The sequence below is a fragment of the Aedes albopictus genome, chromosome 2, assembly GCF_035046485.1.
Source record: "Aedes albopictus strain Foshan chromosome 2, AalbF5, whole genome shotgun sequence".
NCBI lineage: Eukaryota > Metazoa > Arthropoda > Insecta > Diptera > Culicidae > Aedes > Aedes albopictus.
Window position 1 is genome coordinate 190,011,452 of NC_085137.1, and position 25,061 is coordinate 190,036,512.

A 25,061-nucleotide genomic window follows, 5' to 3' on the forward strand; every position below is an offset into this window, starting at 1 on the left:
GGTACCGCCACCCGAACTGACAGCTTCGTTAATTTTTGCAAAAATAATAACAAACATTTTATTAATGGGTTTGATGCCAATTCCCATCCCCATCACACAATTTGAGGAAGCACCGACATTAATAAAAGTGGCGAAGATCTGTTCGAATACATATCATCGAACAACATCGAGATATATAATGAAGGAAATCAGCCGACATTTACAACAAAAACTAGACAAGAAATGTTGGACATAACTATTTGTAGTCCAATGCTTTCATCAAATAATAAAAAGTGATATGTTTGTGACGAAGAAACATCATCTGACCACAAACACATAATGTTTGAGTATAATGCCAGTAAATCAAATAAAGAAACTTACAAAAATCCTAGAAACACCAACTGGGAGACATACATCATACATCAGTTTACAGCTTGATAATGATATAACAGTGAATAGGAACATTGAAACACCACAACAATTGGACAAAATTGCAGAAAATATCATAAGAAAAAATATTCAGGCATATGATACTAGCTGTCCTACCAAGGAAGAAATTTCAAAGAGAGATGTTCCTTGGTGGAACAAAACTTTGACTACTTTAAGGAAAAAATCTCGACAGCTTTTCAACCGAGCAAAACTTTGATGAGATCAATATAAAGAAGCCCTTACAACTTATAATAAAGAGATAAGGAAATCACGTAGAATTACCTGGAGGCCTTACTGTGAGAACATAACCCAGATGTTCCTTATTGGGTATCCAAGTCACCAGTTGATAGATCTATTGTGGCATAATCCAGATGTTGCAAACATGTAAAAAGTTCTTTCCAAGGACAATTCAAAAGTTGAAGAAAACAAACGGTAGTTTTACTGTTGACACAAACAAAACTTTCAAAATAAAAGAAAATCATAGGTGTTTTAGGACTATAAACGACTACCTAGCCGTACCGGATACTATCTTCACCCAATCAAAAGTTGAATGGGCGGTTAATTCTTTCGAAACTTTCAAATCTCCTGGTAAAGATGGCATTGTTCCTGCACTTCTGCAGAATGGTGGAAAGGTGCTTTTGAATTCTCTTGCCAGAATATTTAAAGCAAGTCTGTCGCAAGTTTACATACCTAAGTTCGTGTTGTATTTATTCCTAAAGCAGGAAAAAGAGACAAAACAAATCCAAAATTTTTTAGTTCTATTAGTCTCACATCGTCCATACTTAAAACTATGGAAAAGATACTAGAAATATTTAAAGAACAATCCTCTGAACAGACAGCAATTTGCTTATCAACCAAAAAAATCAACGGTCACAGCCCTTCATGAACTAGTTACAAAAATAGAAACCACACTTGACAGAAGAGAAATTGCCCTTGTAGCATTTCTTGATATTGAGGGCACTTTTGATAATGCATCATACAATTCCATTGAAAATTCAATGACAAAAAGAAATTTCGATCTCTGGGTGAAAGATTGGGTTATGGAAATGTTTAATAGTCAAAAAGAGTCTGCTGAATTGGAAAAATCATCTATTACAGTAAGGACCACCAGGGGTTATCCTCAAGGAGGTGTATTCTCACCCTTGATATGGTCACTTGTGGTTGATGATCTTCTCAATAAATTAGTGGAAAAAGGCTTCGAAGTCATCGGTTTTGCAGATGACCTAGTTATAATAGTTCGTTAAAATTTGATAATATCATCACAGATAGAATGCAATCTACATTGAACTACACTTGGCGGTGATGCCAAAATGAAGGGCTAAACATCAACCCTTCAAAAACAACGTTGGTACCGTTTACTCGCAAACGAAAAATCACTATGAAAGCCTTATTAATAAATGAAGCTGTCCTACAATATTCGTCGAATGCAAAATATACCTATATTACAATAGATCACAGTAATGGTCGCATTGGTTCAAATCCCAAAAAAAAAAAATAAAACACGTAGTATATGTGAGAGTGAGTGTCACAATGCGGGCGTCACCAAGTGTTTTTTTTATCCCATTGGAGTGTGTGTGCTTTTAACGGACTTATCCTTCAAATCGTCGGGCTTACCGTTCTTTGGTGCATAGATACTGATTAGGCTGTATGTAGTTCAAGAATTTGTTCCTCATTCTCAACACACACATGACACTCGCTTCATCTGCTTGCCGGTCATTATGGAATCTGAATCAACTCCACATTCTGCCTTATCGCCGTCGCTGTAGAAATACTTAATTGCCGCTTATTTATCAAAGTTCTGCTAGAACATAAAACAATTTTCTTTAAAAAAATATATAGAATCTATTTTTATCTCATTTCTTCCCTACAGTCAAAGTGGAAAGCCGTCTAACGTTGTTCTACCTGGCGAACGATGTCATTCAGTACAGCAAGCGAAAGAACTACGAATTCGTTGACAGTTGGGGCACGTATCTCCAGAAGGCGACCACCCTGGTCCGGGACGAAAAGGTGAAGCACAAAATCCTCCGAATATTCAAGATCTGGGAGCAACGCGAGATCTACAATGATGAATTCTTGGCCGACCTGAACGGGTTGCTAAGTGCCACATCGGCGAAGAAAAGTGATTCGAGCACGAATGTCACCTCTTCGAGTACACCGGCCAGTACAAGCTCGTCGCAAACCAGCGTCCAACTGGCGAGTGGGCCCTCTCGGTTAACCGAGCAAGCAAAAAACGTCGTGATCAACTTGGATGCGGACGATTTCCAGAGTGCATCGTTGGTGTCCACCATCAAGGACTGTGTCAAAAATGAAACCGATACGGATACAACCTTCAAAAGTCTGAACAAAACGCCGCTGGTGGACGTGGAAATGGTCCGGAACTCCATCAAAGGGAAAGGTAAGATATCGTTGGATGTATGTTGGACCAATGACTAACATTTTCGAATTCTACACGCAGAGCGGAAACGAGTGGAAGATATCGAACATGAGATCGAGGAGAATCTGGTCCATTACCAAAGTTACGTGCACAGTTTGAAAACGGAGATTAAATCGAGAAAGCTGCTGCTGAGTTTGCTTGAGCAAGCCGAATCATTCTATCACAATCAGCGAGGGGAAGTTAAAGTCGTGGTTAATGTGAGTAAGATGTTTTGTGAGCTGTTTCGAGCGTATTTGACCTTGTTGTTATGTACTAATCCCGCAGGCTTACCGAAATTTCGGTAACCGACTGAAGAGCATGAAAAAGAAGCTCGATGAGCTGACGACGACGTTGCCGAGTCCAATGCCGTCGCCGGACATCAATGCACCGTCCCCGGAACCGGATATGGACTTGCAACTGCCCGACGACCAGAGTTTCTTCAATGTCAACGGTATGATGAACAGCTACATGGATGGAAATCTACCGTTCGACATCAACGATTTCCGAAGGGATTCTCCGACGGCAAGCGCGGGTGAGTTATTTTGATGTTTTTAAAAATTTAATCAACACTTTCTTTTGCGTGAGATGTCAAGTATGAAAATGAACGATATAATAATTAATTTTGAGGAATATGCGCACACTAGACTGGACTGAACTAGACGCTAGTTAGTAAACTAGACTCGAAAGTAGACTCCAGAAGCTATTTTTCATTTGGGACGTTTGTGTCATTATAAGAAGCCTATTTCATTCTCTACATGAGTTTTGAGTTCGACAAGCGCTAGCCAACTTTGACGTAGAAGAAGTGTCTGAAACAAGTGCTTCAAGAGCAGCCTTACTAGATAATAAGGGTGCTATTGGAGAACTTGTTTCAGCCTTTCAGATATTTTTTTTCCTGTTGGGTACATTTTCCACTGCGACCAGTTTTTTGATCTATTGTGGACGGCCCCGTTTTAATGTTTTTGCCCATATCAGTGTGTCATATCACTATGAGTTTGAGTGATTTCCACTTGCTGACGGTAGGCATTATCCCAGTACGGTATAACAGATCGAATGAAATGTATTACCTTGCTAGGAGAAGTCATCCATACATCTGATGGTTTTATAAAACCTTTATCGAAAAATGTGCATCTTTGTTGGAAAAGTGCTTCACAGGTGCATAACAAATGTTCAGAATCCTCCTTGTCCCTATTACAGAAACGACAGATAAACATGAAGTATATTATTTTGCGCGATTCTATAACACTAGCCCGAATGTCACTAGCCCGAATGCACCCTTAGCCCGAATGTCACTAGCCCGAATACCACAAGCCCGAATCGAAATTCATCTATCAGTATCTTGGTAATAATAGAAAACGAAAGAACAGCGTATGTTCCAAAGAAGGAAAAACCTCTGCCAGGTTTGTAAACTGATTATGGCGCTAATGATGGTGCTAATACGATTTGCGTCAATAAATCTTGAAAGAATAGCCGATAACTTAAAGAAGGAAAAATGTCTGATGAAATTGTTAATCAGTTTTCCCCAAAATACCTTATGCTACCATTCGGGCTAGTGTTACATTCGGGCTTGTGGCATTCGGGCCAGTGTCTTTCGGGCTAGTGACTTTCGGGCTAATGTCATTCGGGCTAGTGTTACAGAACCATTTTGCGCATTATACGTTGCTAAAGTGCTGTTTGCCCTCTGCATAAAAGAGTAAATACTTCAGCCTGAAAACTATTGTACCATCACCTAATTTTAATCACCTTTTTTCGGTTCATAATTACGTTCATTTCATTTGTTTTGCATGATGTAAGTGTAATTAGGAACCCTCAAATAGTGATTGGAATTAGGTGATGTTACGGTAGGAGTTTCTACCAAGTGAGTAGCACTGATGTAACCTTAACTCAAGAGAGTAGACACTAGTACCCCGAGCAAAGTCTGATAGCAAATTGAAAACTGCTTTTGATGTTGTGATATCGCAAACAACCTCAGTTATCAAAGGTTGTTGTCGTTTTGGTCGTTTTAACGGTTAAAACATCAAAACTGAGAGCAGAAAAATGTCCCCGTAATAGCAAGTTGAAAACAGTTCCTGCCATCAGTGATAGCAAATTGATAACTGTTTTTGCTAGCAGTGCAAAAAATGGAAAAATCGTTAAATGTAGAGTTTTACGATGAATATGGAAACGAAAATACAATAAGACAATTGCGCAAATGGTGTATGATCAAATGTATTATACAAGAATGCCTAGAAGTTTTGAAATTACTTAAAAACTTTAATATTTATAATAATTTGAAGTGACAACAAAACGAAATCAAAATTTGAAATCAAATTTAATCAAGTTAAATCGATATCAAAATGTGATATCAATTTGCTGCTGATTACAAATCGTGTTTTAGATTTGCTATCATTTTGTTGTTGGACTTTGCTCGGGACAAGCTCGTCCTTCACAAAGGAAGACATCTACATAAGATACGATGCAGTCTGAAATACCGTGGGGTGCCCTAATTTCGTGCGGGCCCAAACTTCGTTAACTTCTGACATCTGAGTGCATTCTTATCTAAATAACAGCGGAATCATCCAAAATTTGCTATAACTTCAAAACTGCATTTGATCTCAATACAATTCACAAAATAAAGCAATGAAAAATTTGATTTATGTCAAAGATTGAAAAATAAATTGCAAATGTATGCAAATAGCAGTTGCCATATTCAGAGATACGAGAAAATCAACACTCACGGTAGTGAACAAATATTTCGATCTCTATCAAAGATAAATATTTCAATTTATGCTTGATTATTTCAATTCAATATGTTTTATTATAATACGCAATAGGTAAAATTACTTACCAATGTTATTTTCTTATTTTGTTTCAACATTTTTGTTGTTAGCGAAATTAGGAACCCACAATTTGTATGGGTCCCTAATTTCGTGCACTCTTTTTCATAACTTTGTTTTAGAGGTTCATGTGTACACAAATGGCTACAAAGCCATCGTATGATTCGGTTATTAACAATAGTTCTATGTAATTACAAACTATTTTAATTGGTTTAAAATTAGCTAGGGACTGCTCATACACCACGTAGAAAAAAAAATAAACAAATTTATAAATGTGGGAATACTAAGTAAGCTCGGGATGATTTTATTTACCAAACATTGGGAGTAGTAGCTTACAGCTGCTAGTTTCATTCAAGCAAGTTATTGCCGTAAGCTTTATTGCCAGAACACTAATTTGGAAGACGACACTTTACTAGAACTAACCTCCCGAGGAATGTGCCTATCAATGGCACATAATAGAAACGTAAAAAGCTACAATTAAAAAAATGAATTAATTCACATTACTGACCATCAGTAAAGTTAGTGTACATTTGATTCGAATAGCAAACAATATATTGTTTTATCAAGAATCCAATAAAAGAGCTAAACAAACGTCAAAAATAATAACCCCCAAAGCTACAGAAGGATTTTGGAAATCTTAATGTAAACATCCGGGACGAACATGGTAAACAGCAAATATTCACTCATATTTCGTCACAGACATCGATTTTATCTACACGCTATGGTTTCATTGGTATTCTACGAGTATGCTACGTTTTGAAAATTAACATATTTAGGCGAATTGTACGTCTTTTAGAGTGAGCGAAATTTGGACCCATTTTGAACGAAATTTGGAACCCGTGCACGAAATTTGGCACTTTCAAACAAATCAAAACTAATGCTGTATCTATCTTGTATAATGTAAAGTTGCCAAATTTATATTTTTCTTGGGAGCTACGGTGCCAGCACTAAATATTATCGAAGCAATTAATCTGATATACTTTATGGTAAAATTTCAGTCGTTTATCTAACTTTGAGAATTCTTAAGTGCACGAAATATGGGCACCTCACGGTACTTGCCCACATTTCCCGAGTAGGGAATTTCGTGGAAAATTTTGTACCTCATAAATTACAAACTATATTAAGATCACTAAGAGTAAGAACAACTTTATCCCAATCAACCAAAATATGACATAGGTATGTGTATTGATCTGTGGTTTTTGTTGAACTTAAAGTAGACCTCAAAACTAACTCTTCCAATGTGAAGAGTCAAATTTCAGAGAATTCGTCCGACAAACCCCCACATCATGAAGAGAACAAAATTGCCAAAATTACCAAGTCCACGTGTGGTTCAACTTTTTTTTACTCTGTTTCCTGAGTTTGAGCAGATCAAAGTTCTACCAAAGGATAGGATTCTCCTTGTCGTCTTCACAGACCGACAGGGCAAGCTACTTCATTATCTTTCATGAAAAATGAAAGTTTTAGTATCGACATTATTCGTACGCAGGTATGGGAACACTCACTTTCAAAGAGTTACACTCACTTTCTATTTTCTCAGCTCAGAAGCGTGCAATCAAGAAACGATGTATGGACGACTTTTGCCTTGTGGTTTTATCTAAAATTTTGTCGAATAGAGTAGAGGTCACACACGAGTCCCAAAGTCGTGACAGAGATGTGAAAACCACTCTCCACGAGGTGAGTGTATTTTACATTCACCTCGTGGAGAGTCGCTTTCACAGCGATGTCACGACTTTGGTATTCGTGTGCGACCCCTACTCTATTCGGCAAAGTTTTAGAAAAAACCACAAGGCAAAAGTCGTCCATACATAATTTTTTGACTGCACGCTTCTGAGCTGAGAAAATAGCAAGTGAGCAGGGTATGAAAAAATGGATCACGCCGAAAAACAAACGCTTTGTCCTAAGCGGTGCATGTCGGTAACAAAGCCGCTCCGCAACAAACGCATGTCAGGCGATGAGAGCAATAAAACAAACATCGCTTGCCGTGCGTGTGCCGATATTTTGGTTTTTCTGCTGAAATTTTCAACCCGTATCATCGAATTCATAAGCATTTGGACGAACTAAGACTCTTGCAAACCTCAGAGTCAAGTTTCAGTTGCAAAACAATGCGAAAATCACGATGTGAATAGAACGAGACAAATATTCCTACCGTTTTTGTTGTGAACAAACTTGGTAGCGATTTTGTCATTATCTGCTAACGAAAAAACAAAGCGTTGTTGCCGTGCCTTCTTTGTTGCCTATTTTTCGCTTGCGGTGCCACATTCTGCGTACACTGCAAGTGAGTGTAACTCTTTGCAAGTGAGTGTTCCCATCCTTGTTCGTACGGCATTATTCAAATCACTTGGAGTGTCAATGGATATCTGAAATAAGCCAATCGGTCAAATCGTGACTGATGCTGCTAGATAAAAGCGTTATATCTATCACTTCTTCTAGTAGGTGAAGATGGGTCGGTTGCCTATGAGTAATTCTCGCTGAGACCGGCCCACTATTTACACCTTGTTTTTTAAAAATGCTTAAGGTGGCGAATTCTTGAAAGTCCTTCCCGAAAAAGTCAGGAAAAATGCATTTCGATAACTGACACTGAGGAAGATTACAAGTGGTAGTCGAAATACGCGTATCTGTCAAAGGAAACGAAACTGATTACACTCATTCGAAGAGGGTTCGATAAGTCGGTACAAGATTCCAAGTAGGTACGCTAATGCTTCAAATTTTTTTTCTTGGGTAAATTGACAGTTTTACAGCAAAGCATTCTACGAATTATTTTATCCCTTTAAATGTTAGTTATCGTAGGTTACAACTATAGCCTAATTCTAGCATGACAATACAAAACGCAATGAAATTATTTGCAATTTCCACATAGTTACTACATAGTTGAAAATTTCAGTGATATTTCAGAATTTCAAGGATATTTACAGACAAGACCATTTTCTACAACCAGACCAGAAGTTTTCAGTTTCTACAATACAAATGGTAACTATTTATATTCCTTTGAAGACTTCTCAACTTTTTCAGTTTGGATTATAAATAAGGTTCTTAAGAAGTAATTCTTCAATAACGATAACTTTACCAAACGCCATTGGAACAGCAGCGCGCAACTTTTCAATAGGAAGCAATTGGTGAATTACTATAGATTGGTAGTAGTGAGCTGGATTTTTGTATGGTGAGATGATCAATTCTCCATTTCTGCAATGAAATGGTACAAGCAGCGTGGGTATTATGATTTATTGCTTAATGTGATGCTTCTTTTTCTTCTTCTTGGTTTTACGTTCCCACTGGGACTTGGCCTACTTCTCTTCAACTGCCGCAGTTATTAATTGAAGGGCTTTCTTTGCCTGTCATTGCATGAATTTGTATATTGTGAGGCAAGTACAATGATACACTATGCACAGGGAGTCGAGAAAATTTTTCCGACCGGAACGGGAATCGAACCCGCCGTCTCCGGATTGGCGATCCATAGCCTTAACCACTAGGCTAACTGGAGACCCGCTGATGATTTGATGCTGTTTGAGCAAAAATTTATGTAACTATGTTGTTGTATTATGTATCTCTTGCAACTTCAACAACACAGTTACCCAAACTTTTGCTCAAACAGCAGCAAATTCGGCAAGAAATCATAATACCCACGCTGTTTGCACCATTTCATTGCAGAAATAGAGAATTGATCATCTCACCATACAACAATCCACCATACAAAATCACTACTTTCAATCTAGTAAATACCATTTGCCCGAAAAGACCATTCGCCCGAAAACCATAATAATCTTAACTTTATTCGTGCATTAGCTGACGCTCACCTCGCTAACGTAGTGCACGTTTTGGGGTCATAAAGACCCTAATGCACGACGAGGGTCAAAAACACTTCTGAAATCAATTTAGGCGTCGTTCATGTGTATGGCTGAACCCCATTACCAACTAAAAGCAACTGCAACCATTTTCGTCAAAGGTTTTTGCTTCTGATTTGAGACTTATACTGTTACAAATATTTACGGCAATATAGTTCTGGAAACATTAATTGGATTTGTCCCTTCTTTTGTTAATAGGCTTTTCTTTCTAGTTTCACCTTCAAGGAAATTAAATTCAATTTGATGTCATTTTAAACCAGAAATTTGCCATGATTGAAATCATGGGCTGTTCTTTTAAGTTGTTCTGTTATGGGAACCGTGACGTTTTATACTTTTACAACTTTTGGATTCCAAACATGGTTTCAAAAGAACGGCTTGCTCAAAAAGAGTGTTGAATTTTTACGTTTTGGTGTTTCTTTCTGCATCCGCTAGCTTACACGTTTTAACGAAACGTAGTTATTCCGAGTAGATCAATCGTGAACACTATTAACTTAAAAGTGTTGACTACTCCGTGCTGAAGTTTTGTTTTTATCCTTTCAATCAATAATCTGCCGGGAATCGCATATCAGTCCCATCTTTGCTGGATTTCCCATGCAAATGGGACAAATATGCGATTCACGGCAGTAATACTATTACAATTAATTACACAGCGTAACAAAAATTTACCTTTTGTCTGTCTCAAGAGCAAACTTATGAGGAGCGGACCTGGTGTGATGGTTAGAACACTTGACTATCACGCCGAGGACCTGGGATCGAATCCCACTCCCGACAAACTCACAAAATGTGGGTTCTTCCTTCGGAAGGGAAGTAAAGCGCGGGTCCCGAGATGAACTAGCCTTGGGCTAAAAATCTCGTTAATACAGATAAAAAAAAAGCAAACTTATGTGTCTCCGAAGGATTTTGGGCCGCTGAATCCGAATTAGCATTTTATGTTAGTATGAAAACTTGCATGCAACTTTTGGAGGGTGACTTGTATGGGAAATATCGTACCTAACATAAATCGCTTAAAACTATCGAATTTGATTAGGTAAAACGAAATATTTTGTATGAGTTGTTAATTTAGATGTTAATTGACAACCTTTTGATTGCTTAAAAAAATATTTCCTTGCTTAATGGCTTGCTGTCAAAAAAGCCCAAAATCGCATATTTTGCCTTATAAATTGAGGTATAGCTCAAAATTGTGACGTGTTAGAGCATATCTGAGCCCAGATTCGGATTCAGCGGCCCAAAATCCTTCGGAGACACATAAGTTTGCTCTTGAGACAAAAAAATGTTGCGCTGTGTTACCTATTAATATTTTCACAAGCAATTAAGCCTTCTTCAAAACATAGGCCGTTCTTTAAAACTAAGCTGATATGATTATTATTGGCGCTAGTCCAGCAGTTTTTGCGATTGGCCGGATACTAAGTACACCATGCGTCTGTCCTTAAAGTTTGATCATGGCAAACCAGATAAAAAAAAACTTGTTCTAAAAATTGCATGGAATTGGCGGATGACTTTCGGGCAAATAATTTTTCGGGTGAATGGTCTTTCCGGGCGATTGGAATTCGGGCGTTTGTCATTCGGGCGAATGTGACAGAATCTAAGAAATCATATAGTTGCTATTGGAAAATCACATAACTTCAGAAAATCTATATGATGTTCTAATATAATTTAAAGGAAACGCATATTGACACAAAGGCAATTTGGACACCGAATATTTATTTTGGACACCCTCGGTAAAAGGGAATTTTGTAGTGGGATTAGGGTGCTGGTACAGACTTGACAATGTCAGTGCTGGAGCGGACCTGGTGGGATGGTTAGAACACGTCACTATCACGCCGAGGACCTGGGATCGGATCCCACTCCCGACAAACTCACAAAATGTGAGTTCTTCCTTCGGAAGGGAAGTAAAGCGTGGTTCCCGAGATGAACTAGCCTAGGGCTGAAAATCTCGTTAATACAGATAAAAAAGACACGATCCATATGAAAATCAGATAGAAACAATGTGAAAAATATTTTCAGTGAATAACAGAATATTTGTCGACTATCATTAGCACTTTTGATCTAATTTGAAATAAAAATCGAATAAAATGAAAAACTCGCGCAAATTATACAAGTGTTTTAGCATTAGTCTGATAAAAGCCTCTTATGAACATACTAACGATAACCCTTATTTCTTTGACTGCTAACTGATCTCCGTTGTATCCTGTGTGTGTACTATCGCCCGCAGTGCAACCAATCCAAGTGATTAACTCCAGAAAGGAAGAATCGGAGGGTGTAAATGATTTTCTTAAAACGTTTTTCCCAGATACGCCCAGTGCCCAGCACTACGGCGCTGGTCGCGGCGTAGGACCCCCCGTCGGAGGACCCCCGCCTCCTCCAACGCGTAATTCTGGTTCTGCTGGCTCTGGTCCGTACGTTCCGTCGCACAGTAGTAACTCCTCGCTGGATGATTATGGAAATGGCGCGGCCGGACCGGACTATACGTCCGGCCTCAACAGTTACGGCGTTTCGTCGGGTGCTGACTATGGACTGGGTCCACGGCCGAACAATCACCACAATATGGGCATGGCACGTAGCTACGGTGCCGGACCACAGTACAATCAACCGATGCTTTCGGATTATCCCGCGGGAAGATCTCAACCCGGGGGTCCACGAGGGCCCCATCATCCGCCACCTGCCCCTGTCAATCTGGACCGATCTGATGAGTACAATTCAACGTGGGATATGTCGATGACCTGGGATGGACCACATGTAAGTTTGGTGGATTTTTATGGTTTACTTAGGTGGAAGTATTTAACAAAATATGGTAGCAAATCTTTAGCCCAATCATGTAACTAATCACGCAGTATGTCACCATTTCCATCATTGTTTTTAAGTTTCGATTTTAAAAGTTATAGGTAGATTATTTGATGTTTTCTAATTATTTTTGAATCAGTTTCAGTTAGTTTACAATATTTTTGAACTTAATTTTATTTTTATATAATCGTAATAAGTTTAGATTTCCCGGAATTTCATTTTCCGTGATGCCATTTCTCGAAGTGAAGTTTCCTGAAATTCCTGATTTTAGGAAGTTATTTCGGAAAAAAAACATCTTTCTGGAAAATGTCACTTTGAGATATGTGAAAACAGGCTTTACCATTCAATTATTCATTTTGTATTACATAATCTATTTACTAATTCCTTAAAGACTCACATTTACGTAATTCTTCGTTGGTAATCCCGTCTTACCCTGATTCTGACGATTCCATCCCTTTAGGATTCTTCCTTCCAGAGTCTAGACACTCCTGTTTCTCCTCCTCATTATGAAAGAAAAGGTGTTAACTCGAATGTGATCGAGTACATCGACGGTGTCAATGAAGACGGCCCTCTGCAGGACGTAGATCACCGACAGCTTCCCAACATGCCAATGCCTGCCTTCATGAAAGACAAGGGACGGTTGATGGACGTAGATCATCGCAATCTTATTTCGTTGACTGGGTCGCCAGGTCCACTGCTGAGTAAATCCGGGTTGGATGATCTTGAGGACATCGACGATGATGATGACGACGATGTCCTGCTGCTAGAAGGGAACGAGAAAACCGTTTCTAATCCGAAAGAGAAGTCAGTTCCGATGCCTGTGTCGCCGCCGGTCGCTGCCAAAGCGGCCGACTCTGCACTCAGTGCGTTCCCTTGGGGTACCGGAACGGGTGACGTCGATCTGAGGCAACCTAATATAAGTCTTTTGGGAGCAGCGCCGGTATCGATTTCAATGCCAACGATGACCAGCAGTAGTAGCACAAGCATAGCCACCAGCGCCACCAGTGAACCGAAGGATCTGGACATGCGGATACGGTCGATGCAGCAAACGCTCGATTCTCGCTTCGGCGACGTTGAGGGTAATGAGGAAACGGAAGCGATGGATGATGACAAAGGAGCCGATGATGCACTTCAACTGCTGCAGACACCGACGTCTCTGCTCGAAATTGATGATTTTCTGGTAAGGTCTTGAGAGGCACAGCATATGGACACAGTTTTATGTATGTTTTTTTTTTCTCTGATCGATAGCAAAACTTTGAGCGCGAAAACTTTGACATAAGCAAACCTCCAATGGTTCTGATGAGCAATCAAACCGAGTCGTCACTGTCGCCACCTCCTTCGCTGCTGGAAGGGAATGTTTCAACACCAAAACAGGCGGCGCAATCTAGCGATGGTGAGTGAAATGGCTTTGCTGTCCTTATCTTTTGTATATTGAAAAACAAATTTTGTATATTTGAAAAGAGGAACTGAAAGAAAGTTAGAATTATTATCCATTTTAATCAAACATACTCACATACATATACAGTTCAATAAAAACTTAAACCATTTGATAGCAAAGTGTCCGCGGCAAAATGTGGAGAGTTAAAGCTTTGTTAAACATTCTCTCAACTATTCTCAAACTATATTTCAAGGTTTCTATTTGCAAAACATCGATTTGTAAAACTTCGATTGCCAATTTTCCATTGTTTACAATGGATGTCAAGATTTCTGGAGCAACCCATAAAAAGTACATGATCAAACTATCAAACATTTCTGGGAGATCGCAGTAAGCCGTGCGCGCGGGCGGGTGCTTTAAAATTTTCTGTCACGCGTTTTTCGCCTCCGCGTTGTTTTTAATTAGCCGGCCGAATCGTTAATAGTGGTGCTATGCCTTCCGGATAGTTTCCCATTGAGAAGCGTTTGCAAAGTGAGTGGAGTGTGATTTGCAGTGACGATGCTGCTAATCAGTAGCCGGAGGCCACCTTTTTCATGTCGGTTTGATCGCGCTACCGTCGGTTTGTTAGTGCGTCGTCTACCCGTGTGCTGCCGGGAAGTTTTAGTGTGCAAGAATGTTTGAAGAATATGTTTGAGTTTGGATTCCTCTGGTAAAATAATGAAAAGTGCAAGTTCTTATTGAAAAAATTACAAAATTTATGAAGAAATGTTTTAGCGCCTCAGAAGATATGAATGATTTCTTTGGGTTTGGCTGGCGCTTCTATACGTGGTACTCGAGCTGTAACAGTTTTGGCTGACGAAAATCAGTTTCCCCCTGCGGTGATGCTGCACAATTTGTTTTCCTATTGGCTTTCACATATTACGCCAAAGCAAGTGTCATTCATAATGTGAACTAGATGAAAAGTTCGCGTGTTTTGACTAAAGAAAACCTTGTATTCAAATAAGTTAAGTTTGAAAGTGAACGCAAACGGAATATGGTCTGTCGATGACAAATTGTGTGAGTTGTAGTTACTTTTTGAATGTTTCTATAGTGACAGCAGTGTCGCAGCGGATTCCTGATTGAACGAATTCTAGGATCGACGTTGTATTACGAAGCTGCTCAATAAATGGGTGAGACCTTTCCAATTTACATTATATATCATCCAATATGACACATTTACATATATTTTAACCATATTAACCTTATACAATCTGGAGCGTTTGGTACGGTATGTCCACGCATCCTTCCTCCCCTGTAGATTCGAGAATTACTTCGACGAAAGAACAACCATTCAAAACTCGAGGTACTTCAAAGAATCATCTTTGCGGCAAATACAACGCAGTAGGCCTGGCCGCTTTGACGCTTGTGTCATATCTTTGATATGCTGCAAGCCTCAATATTGACAAGAAAAGTAATCGGGCATGATCTAACCCGATTACTTTCCAGGATGCTTTCTCGTACTGGCTGCGTTTGTATTAGATTAGATTAGATTAGATGATCAAACTATCAAACATTTCTGGAACCCAGACTTTATGTAAATGGCAGCCTGGTTTCAGCGAAAATTACCCATATGAACTCGAACATAACTTATCCAACTATTATCTATGATCCCCTTGGAATTGTATGAAGCATTTCAAAATTCTTTCGGGATATTCCAGACCAGTCAAACTACGCCGAAGAACAGAACTTCGGGTCTACACACGTAGCAGAGCAGCAGTCATATCCGTTTTACACAGTAACGTTTCATAATCAACTATGGTTACCGGACCTACTGGAAAACTGAATTTTATTATTACTGAATTGCAAAACAGTTGCGATGATCTAATTTAAGGAGGACAGTTTGGATAACCTGACACACCCGAAATTTTTTTTTCATATTTTTTACCATTTTTATGTAAAATTACAGAAATACGTAAAAGTTGTAAAAGCTTCTTTTTTTACGTCTGGACAAATTAAGGCCCCAAAACGTTAAAATGACGTAGGCTCGCCAAAAAAAAACGTTTCAAAATCCCTTGAAACCCCTCTGAAACCTGTTGATGCTCCCTTTATAATTCACTGAACCTACTGAAATTTTCAGAAACCTCTCAAATCGCTTTGAATCGCTTTGGAATCCCTCTAAAACTTTGAATCCCTTGGAAACCCACACCGAAGTCTCCTTAAACTCATTGAAACACCTCTGACCCTTCCCGAAACACTCGAAGACCCCCACCCACCCCCCAAAACCACTTAAACGCCATGGAACGATTTGATTTTTAGGGAACGTCCATAAATGATGTAGCATTTAAAGAGGGAGGAGGGAGGAGAGAGGCTGGGATTGTGTGACGAGCCGTGTATTTGGTATGAGAAAATACGCTACGAAGGGGGAGGAGGAGTAAACAATCGGCCAAAAAATGCTACGTCATTTAGGGAGCATCCATTAAGTACGTCACGTTAAAATTGGAAATTTTCAACCCCCCCTCTCCCTTCGTACGGGTTTTTCCTATGCCTAATACACTGCTTGTCACACTTGTCACTCCCCCTAGGATCGTGACGTACTTGATCGATGCCCCCTTATGGACGCTTCCTTATGAAATTTCACTGCAAACACCTCTTAAAAGCCTTGTAATGACTTGAAATCCTTCTGAAACTCCCTCACAAGGTTCTTGAAATCCCCGGTAACATCTTCAAAAACCCCGTGAAAGGCCTTGAAATTGAAAATCCTCTAAACCCCTGGAAACGAATCCGAAACTCCCGATAACCCCTGCAACTTCATGTAACCAAATGAAACCTCCTCAAACACCTTGTAATCCCTTTGAAACTCACCTAAAACACATTGAAACCACTATGAAACTTTCCCAAAACCACTCTGAAATTCCCCTAAACCCATCAGAATATCTTCTGAAACTTCAGAATGCCCCTCCGTAACTCCTAAAATGCCTTGAAATTCTTCTGAAACTACAGGAATTCAGATCAAACTGGACCTGAAGTTCCAGTGAGTTGTCCCTGGAATTTCAGTAAGTCCAGAAAGCCTCTGAAACATCCCTGAAATTCCATTAAAAGCTTCCTGATACAACTTACAAACCTCACTGAAACTCCCTGGAACCATCTAAATCCCCATGAAAGCCTGCCTTGAAACTCCACCAAAACTCTTCTGAAACCCTCGAAAACTTATCCGAAACCCATGATACCCCCGGAAACGCATTGAAATCTGTATGAGACATCTTTGAAATCTTCTTTTGAACTTCTTGAAAATCCAGGAAACAACTATCAATCCCCTTGAAAAACGCTAAACCACCTGAAACCACCTCATATGTCTTAAAACGTCTTGTAACCCTGAAATTGGAACCTCTGAAATTGAAATTCTTCGAAACCTATGAAACTGCTCTGAAATTTAATGAAACTCCAGGAATTCACATCGGTTTCCTGGAGTTTCAGTGTGTCCAGGAAGCCCCTGAAACATCTCTGAAACTACCGTCAAAGCTTCTTGAAACTCCATGAATCAACTCGAACTCCCTAGGAACACCTTGAATTTCCCTGAAACGCATTGAAACCCCCATGAAACCTCAGGAAACTAGCTGAAACCTTCATGATACGCCTTGAAACGGGTCTGTGTCATTTGGCATAAGGCCGTTTGGCATAAGGTCACTTGGCATAAAGACATTTGGCATAACGGTCATTTGGCATAATGGACACTTGGCATAATAAAGAAGGGTGCATTTCGATTATGCCAAATGTCCATTATGCCAAATGACCGTTATGCTAAATGTCTTTATGCCAAGTGACCTTATGCCAAACGACCTTATGCCAAATGACTTTATGCCAAATGTCCCGCTCCCCCTTGAAACACCTATCAAGTTCCCCTGAAAGCTCACCGAAACCCCGTTGAACCCCTTCGAATCACTTTGTACCGATTTGAAATCTTTCTGAAACTCCTTTTAAACTAGGCCAACCAGATTTGTTCCGTTAAAATGCGATACTCATGTTGGGAACGCAACAAAAACGAAAGCAATGTTCAAAACAGCATTGGATACCCAGGTAACCAATAAGCATTTGAATAAGCCGTATTTCTGTTTTATAACTGCATTCGGCCTGCTTACTGCCGTATCATAGCAGTTCGACTGCAAAACTGTCCTATATTAACAATTCAAATGCTACTCAAAATCTGACAGCATTTTCGTAGCATTTCAAATGCACGATATGTTTTGGTCAACACGCAGCATAACTGCTACTTTATTGCCATGAAACTGCTAAGAGAGATGAGTGATGCTTAAACCACATCACATTTTCACTTTCTTATTTACGTGCCACTGCTGTAGAAGCCATCATCATTCGCATGTCCAGTCAAACATAGGTAACGACGAAGAAAATCAATGGGAAAATGAAGGCAAATGCTTTGGCAAATCAATTCCATGTTGTGTTTCCAATGATCGATTTTATTATCAGCACCTGCCGAGCTCATAATTTAACGAAGCAACTGCCGGTGTAATACTCATGCCTCAAATAGATCAAAAATCCAACGCGCTTTATCTGATCATCTATAGCTTACCCTGTAGCGCAGTTCAGCACCATCGTCAACCCGAGGATCGAGGGATCGAATTCCAACTTGGCCGAAAGCAGCAAAAAAATACAGCAACAGCAGTTCAGGTCGTGCCCCAAGCATCAAAAGTTCCATATGAGAGTGAGAAAAAAGAAGAGAAAGGAAAGCCGTAAAATGGGCAGGGGAAAATATTTGATTTTATTTTTGACAATCTGGGGGATAGGAGGGATAAGCATTTAATCAGCCGTATATTGGGCCAAAACCTGCATTTAATTAGCACTAATGGCGGATATACGGCAGATTAGCATTTAATGACCTGCTGTAAAGGCGCATATACTGCCGAATTAATGCCATTTTAACTGCTTATTGGTTACCTGGGTATTATTAATAATGCCATTAATTGACATTCATTTCTATTTTTCATTCCCAGACGCCGATGAACGCACTGGACGACCATCCGACAACAACGAGAGTGTCGACATGGACCTCTCGGATGAGGAGTACGTCCCGGAGCACCCTACGGAAGCGATGTCGATAGGTAAGGGCAGTACAGCTGCCAATTGTAAGTCTACTTCTTCTCCTGTGTCGACCTTGGGACGACTTCCGGTGGCGGGCAATATCAATGCTATCTGTTCTACTAAAGTAGCTGCGGACGATGGTCCAATAGAATCTGATGCAGCAAACAATACGACGGATGATTCTCTTTCAGCGTTACATGATGACCCCATAGATGACTCGACCGAACCGTACGAACCCTTCGAAGGTGAAGAGATTGACGAGGCGTTTATGCCGCTCATGAGTGCCCCGGTGCAGAAGAAGGAGGAAAGTGTAGCGAGTATACCCATGCCTCCGATACCGGTTCCGGTTCCTCAACTGCTGGAAGAACAGCAACAGCAACAGCAGCAGCAGCAGCAGCAACAACAACAACAACAACCACAACCCCAACCCCAACCACAGCTGCTGCCCCAGCACCGGCCGCCATTGCTGCCCGATCCGGACTATCCACCGCCGTTCGCTTTCCAAGCGCAACAGCAACAGGCACAGCGAAAACACTGGGACGTGCCTCCACCTCAGTTCAACAACAGCTTTGGGGCTGGCCTGCCGAATCTGGCCGATCTGAGCAACTTCGGAGAATTCCCTAACTTAGCGGCGGGACTGAACAATCTGAATCCACCGCAACCGCCGGGTCTTCCGCCACATTTATGGAACAATCAGCAACATCAGCAGCCACCGCCGATGGGGCCAATGGGCGGCAATCAGTTCAACCCGTCAAACAGGCCTCCTCCGTTCGGGGGATCGCCGTTCAACAACAATAACAACAAAATGAACAACTTCAGGAACCACAACAACAACACCTGGGGTGGTGGGGGTGGTCGAGGGGGCGGCGGAGGTGGAGGACCTCGGCATGGATCGCCCTACTTTCGGGGCGGTGGAGGTGGTCGGGGTAATTTCCGCGGTGGCAACAATAAGTTCCGCGGCGGTCACCACAACAACAATAGGGGTGGAAACTGGTAAATTGTAATTTTCTTTTTCATTTTTGTTTTCGTTATGGTTGAATGCTTGTGATTGGGATGTGCGTGAGATTGCGTTAGGAAAATGTTTGAATTGGAGGAGAAACTTACTCATTTTGGAAAGTGTACAGTAGATGGCCTATTTGCATTGATTAAAAACATCTTCAATCCCTTAACGCTGACGCTGACTACAATACTTTTGTTAAAGAAGAATTGGTGTCCTCACATCGCTGTATTGAGTCAACGTCCTCCTAGGTTACTATTTGGTTTGATTGGCTTTTATCGGTGAATTGTAATGGTAAATCCACCGTCACTTACCGGAAGACAACGTTTATCTCCGATAATGATATTAACTTGTGTGACAATGAGAAAACCAGACATTTTTATATGTTTTAATATTTCTTTTGATTAAGAAGATGTAGGTATCAAACATACCTGTTGGAACCTAATCCTTGATGGGATTCTCAGAGGCATCCAGATATAATCCCTTGAGAAAATAAAAAATCAAATGAAATATCAGAACCAATCTATGAAAAAAATCCGCTGGGATTCTCGAAGGTATGCGTTGTGAAATCGTTGGATACATTTATGGATGATTCGGAAATGACTACAATATGTATTGTTCAATGTTTGGAGGATTTTTTTTAATGTTAAGAAATTTCCCATGGAAGTTTCTTATTCAATCTTTTGAGCAACTTATACTTCGGAAAGTCTGCAATAATTTTCGATTGAAGTCACGGAGAAACATCCATGTTGGAATCTTTGATCGAATTCCCCACTAGAATTTCTGCTAAAATCGTTTGAAAAAATTACTCTGCTAAAACAAACCATGAGGTAGATCATTCCATTCCGGTATGACTCTACGGCCATAGTAATCCTTGCGCTGATGGTGGGTACACAATCATCATCATCATCATATCGTTGGAAAAAATCTAATTAAAAGACTTGAGGGAAATTTAAAAAAAAATCCTAGTTCTAGATGCTAGGAGCCAACCAGATGCAAATCCATGGATTAACATTCAATTAATAGGCAAATCATGTATTGCCCTTTTCCAGCTAATATTAGTCGGCCATGTCTAAAATAGACGTAATGCTTCGAATCCAATTTGACTTTCTATTTCGCAGAATCGTAACTTGTTCTGTGGCTTATTTACTTAAAGCGCCGGACTAGCGATACGGAGTCATGGGTTCAAATCCCACCAAAATATGTAGTGATATTTTTTTCTCAAATTTATCTCTCAATTTGTCAATATGTTTACTTTCCTATCAAATACTAAAAGTTTTTAGTATCTTTCTAGGTTAGATACTTCTGCAGAGCGAGCTTCGAATGAGTATCATGGCTGACCAACTTTATTTAATATGTAGTTCATCCTGATATTGTTTTCCTTCCTGAGACAAACGTGGAGATGCAACGAGTCGCGGTCTTTATAACAACGTTTGTCTTACTAACATTCCCTTCCATCCTCGGTGACCGTAAGGACATGGCCGGCGCCGTCATTGACCTTTTTAGTTGAGAGCTCTCGAACTGTGTACATTGAGAATAGTAAGCTAGTCCCAAGCCCTATTCATTGGTTCCTTGTGCAATTTCGATTGCTCTGGTCAATCACGGAGTAGCAACTACGAATTGTGCGGTCATCTATGCTCATGCTCATGCTCAGTTCATCCTGATATTGTTTACATACTTAAACGTATATAGTCAAAAGTGCCGAAAAGTGCTACTTTTCAACACAAGTCTTGTAAAGTAGTACTTTTCGCTACTTTTATTTTGGTGAAGAAAAATAGCCCGTTTTATCATTTTTTCCTAAGTGAAAAGTTGATGTTTTTACAACGTAATGGCAAAAAAAGCATTTTTAGGTTCCCTGAAAAAATATGCATATGATGGAATTCTTCTGGTCGTGGGATTGTTATTGTTGTGGAACAGCTGGGCCACCGGTCGAGGTATCCAGCGAAGAAATGTCTAGTAATGCACTTACAAGAAGTTTCTGGAAAAAAATGGAGGATTTTGTGTGGGAAATTTAGATTTCACAACACCCGGAGTGCTGGAATTTCCATGATGCCTTTTAAGGTTGCTGGCTTTTCGATACTAAAACATTACTAGCTTTTTATAATTATTGTTGGTATTCTGTTGAATTTTTTGACTGTGTGTGCATGATAGTGTGCGAGTAGCGTTTTTTATGTTTTAATGTTATTTTTCGAACAGTTCCACCCAAATAGAGCAAAAAGAAATATAAAAGCAACACTCCGTGAAGTGAATGTATGTTAATGACAGGAGAATAACTTCAAATTAGGAACTTGTTCGAACTGCAGGCTAGATTAGAGGCGAAATTTAGAGGGTACGGTTCCGCACATTTCGTTGTCGTTGTAAATATATGTGTGTGTATGTGAGATCGTCTGCCAACGCAGATTAATATAAAAAAAATCAACGTTTTGGCACTATATGGTCAAACTTATTGAAAGCTTAGGAGTTTAAGGTACCTATGAGGAGAATAACAATTGTGTGTGAAGTAACTAACTTACATTTATTTCTCTCATCATTTACCAAACTACCATTCGTCATAGGTTAGACTCGTTCTTACGAAGCGGTGGCGACGTACTTGAACTCATTGATCGGTTCACCCCTCGCTAGAACGCCGATGAAGGAACCTGCCCGAACCTCACAAACACAAGGAACCATTTTCATAATACAGTGTGTAAAATAGTCGAAACCCAGAACGGACAGGACCCGTTCGAAGATAAACTACTTTTTTCTATGTTGAATTCGTGAATCAAATTGTTAACAATTTATCTTCTAATCTTGTAGCATTCGGCAAGCCAAGGTTTGCAAAAGTGCACTCACTTCTAGAGTTTATTATAAAAAAAATGTCATGAATCTGACACAAATGTAGAAACAGACTATATCTGAAACAAAATGGATCATCTGTAAATATAGATATTTATGATAGTTGTAAACCCAAAACAAAACTAAAAGTGTGCATGTGTCTGAAACCAACAACACGACTCTCTGGTAATAGAGTGCACCATCTTTAAGGCCGAAGTTGGTTTTTGATCGTCCTGAACTCTAATTAAGTTAAGTACATTAAATGATGAAAAAGAAAAAAAAAACAAGCGAAGAAAAAAATAAAGGCAGACGCAATTTTGAAATAATAAAACACAAACAGCTAGCGCAGCAGTTGATGGAAATAGATCAGAAGCAAAGCCCACATACAATCTGTAAACGCTGTTGTCAGCAGGGTAGGGTTGTCTAGATTTCAGCACATTTATTTACAGACACGGTTTTAAACTTGCTTATGTTCTACTGAAATATGTTTCTTCTTATCGCAGTTGTAGCCGTAGATACTTCCTAACATTTCTAAAAATATATCTACATTTAGCATATGATATGGTTCAACAACAAATATCAGGACGATATGAGTAATAACTATCAATAAATTAATTGTGTTTCATTTTGGTGTTTGTCTACTTGAAAAAGCATTCCTTGTTTGTTGGACGTACTTGTTTCCATCGCAACGCCTCTTTTCCTTCCTGCAAATGGCATCTGTTGTTCCTGCTTCTGCAGATTCTGTCGAATCATATGCTGCACCACTAGCTACTTACTGACTTTCAGTCCTGGGCACCAACGGTGGTGCAAAGGTCCGAATTGAAAGATCTCCATCCTGGGCGATTGCCAGCCATCGACTTGACCTGTGGCCAGGTCAAATTTCTGTTGATTTGCTTGATCTCGTTGTTGAGGCTGCGCCATCATGAGCCTCTAGGTCTGCCTCTGCTGCGATGTCTTGCTGGGTTCCAATCTAACGCTTTCTTGCAGATTTCGTTTCCGTCCCTGCGTAGATTGTGGCCGACCACTTTCGCTCCCGAATTTCTGTCGCTATCGGCTTTTGATGACATCGACGATGGAGCTCCACGTTGGAGATCCAATTGTGAGGCCACCATGCACGAATTATAAACCGCAGGGATCTATTAATGAAGACCTGCAGCCGTTGAGTGTTCTCCACTGATACACACCAGGTTTCACTGGCATAAAGCAGCACAGATTTCACGTTCGAGTTGAAAATTCGGATTTTGGTGTGCCGACTAATATTGTCGTTTTTCCATACATTTCTTAAACTCGCAAAAGCAGCTCTCGCCTTCTTGATCCGTGCACCTATGTCGATCTTGGTGCCGCCATCGGCCGCCATTTGGCTACCAAGATATTGGAAGCTTTCAACTTTCTCCACTGATTGCCCAGCTACCGTACAGCTGGAAGGGTTGACCGTGTTTACATCCAACAATTCGGTCTTGTTGACGTTGATGGTAAGACCTGCCGCTGAGGAGCGATTAGCAAGATCATCAAGCTTGCTCTGCATATCAGAGCGCCGTTGAGCAAGGAGAGCAACGTTATCAGCCAGTTCGAACTCATTTAGGTGCTCCATGGTAATGGGCTGCCAAAGAAATCCACGATTTGGTTCACGGTCAATCGCACCTACCAGGATCTCGCCGATTACGATGAGGAACAATAGCGGTGATAGGATACATCCTTGCCTCGCTCCAGAAACGACCCGGATGGGATCGGACAAAACATCGTTGTGCAGTACTCTGCACGAAAATACCCTGTACTGTGCTTCAATGAGGCCAATGACTTTCTCAGGGAGACTCGTGATTGAGACGGTCGAAAGCTTTTTCGTAATCAATGAACACCGGGTAGAAAGACTCTTGAAATTCATTGAATGATACGGAGCGTGACAATATAGTCCACACAGGATCGTCCGGCACGGAATCTTGCTTGCTGCCGTCACTTTGCAGAGGACTTTAAGAACGATGCACAGCAACATGATGCCCCGCGAATTATCGCATAGTCAGCTCACCCTTTTTGGGCACCTTTACTAAGACGCCTTGCATTCGGTCAACCGGAAATGTCGCAGTTTCCCATATTCGGTAATGCGACGAACCCTTAGCGGATCTTGCTGAGGTGTTGATGGCATGGCCGTCTCTTGAAAAAGGTTTCCAAAGTGCTCGAACCAGCGTTTCAGTTGGTCAGCCGGGTCGATCAATAACTGCCCACGCGACACGCGAGTATCGTAGCATTCATCTTAGTCCTACTGAGACGACGTGAGACATCGTAGAGTTGCTAGTATTTACGGGTTTCTCGTCTTCGTCGGCTAGGGAGTCCGCCCACGCTCTTTTGTCCCGCCCGGTTACGGCTTTGACTCCTCGTGTTTTCGCTCGCTCCTTTCGCGGCTTCGGCATTCTTTCGCTCCTCTACCTTCCTCTAGGTGCCATCTGTGAACTACTGTTTTCTCTGGGTGCGTTGTTCCCGCCGGGGGCGATATAGGCGTTCTTGATGGCGCTCCATTGATCTTCTATGCTTCCACCTTCCGGGATATTCGCAG

General features: G+C 40.5%; 1 protein-coding gene across 4 annotated transcripts in view; it reads left to right on the plus strand.

Annotated features, from left to right (window-relative positions):
* The window catches only part of LOC109408144 (uncharacterized), a 31,549-nt gene extending 8,411 nt beyond the window's left edge, over positions 1-23,138 (plus strand). Inside the window, exons 2-10 of one of the 4 annotated variants that reach the window (XM_029873562.2) lie at positions 2,279-2,803; positions 2,864-3,039; positions 3,107-3,353; positions 11,686-12,209; positions 12,715-13,434; positions 13,503-13,647; positions 18,615-18,722; positions 18,894-19,695; positions 22,255-23,138. In XM_029873562.2, coding sequence (XP_029729422.2) covers positions 2,279-2,803; positions 2,864-3,039; positions 3,107-3,353; positions 11,686-12,209; positions 12,715-13,434; positions 13,503-13,647; positions 18,615-18,722; positions 18,894-19,695; positions 22,255-22,321 — 3,314 coding nt within the window. In that variant the 3' untranslated portion in view covers positions 22,322-23,138. Of the gene's footprint in view, positions 1-2,278; positions 2,804-2,863; positions 3,040-3,106; positions 3,354-11,685; positions 12,210-12,714; positions 13,435-13,502; positions 13,648-18,614; positions 19,696-22,254 lie in introns of all 4 variants that reach the window. The other 3 variants (XM_029873563.2, XM_029873558.2, XM_029873561.2) reach the window with 3 other exon arrangements.
* Positions 23,139-25,061: the final 1,923 nt, after the last annotated feature.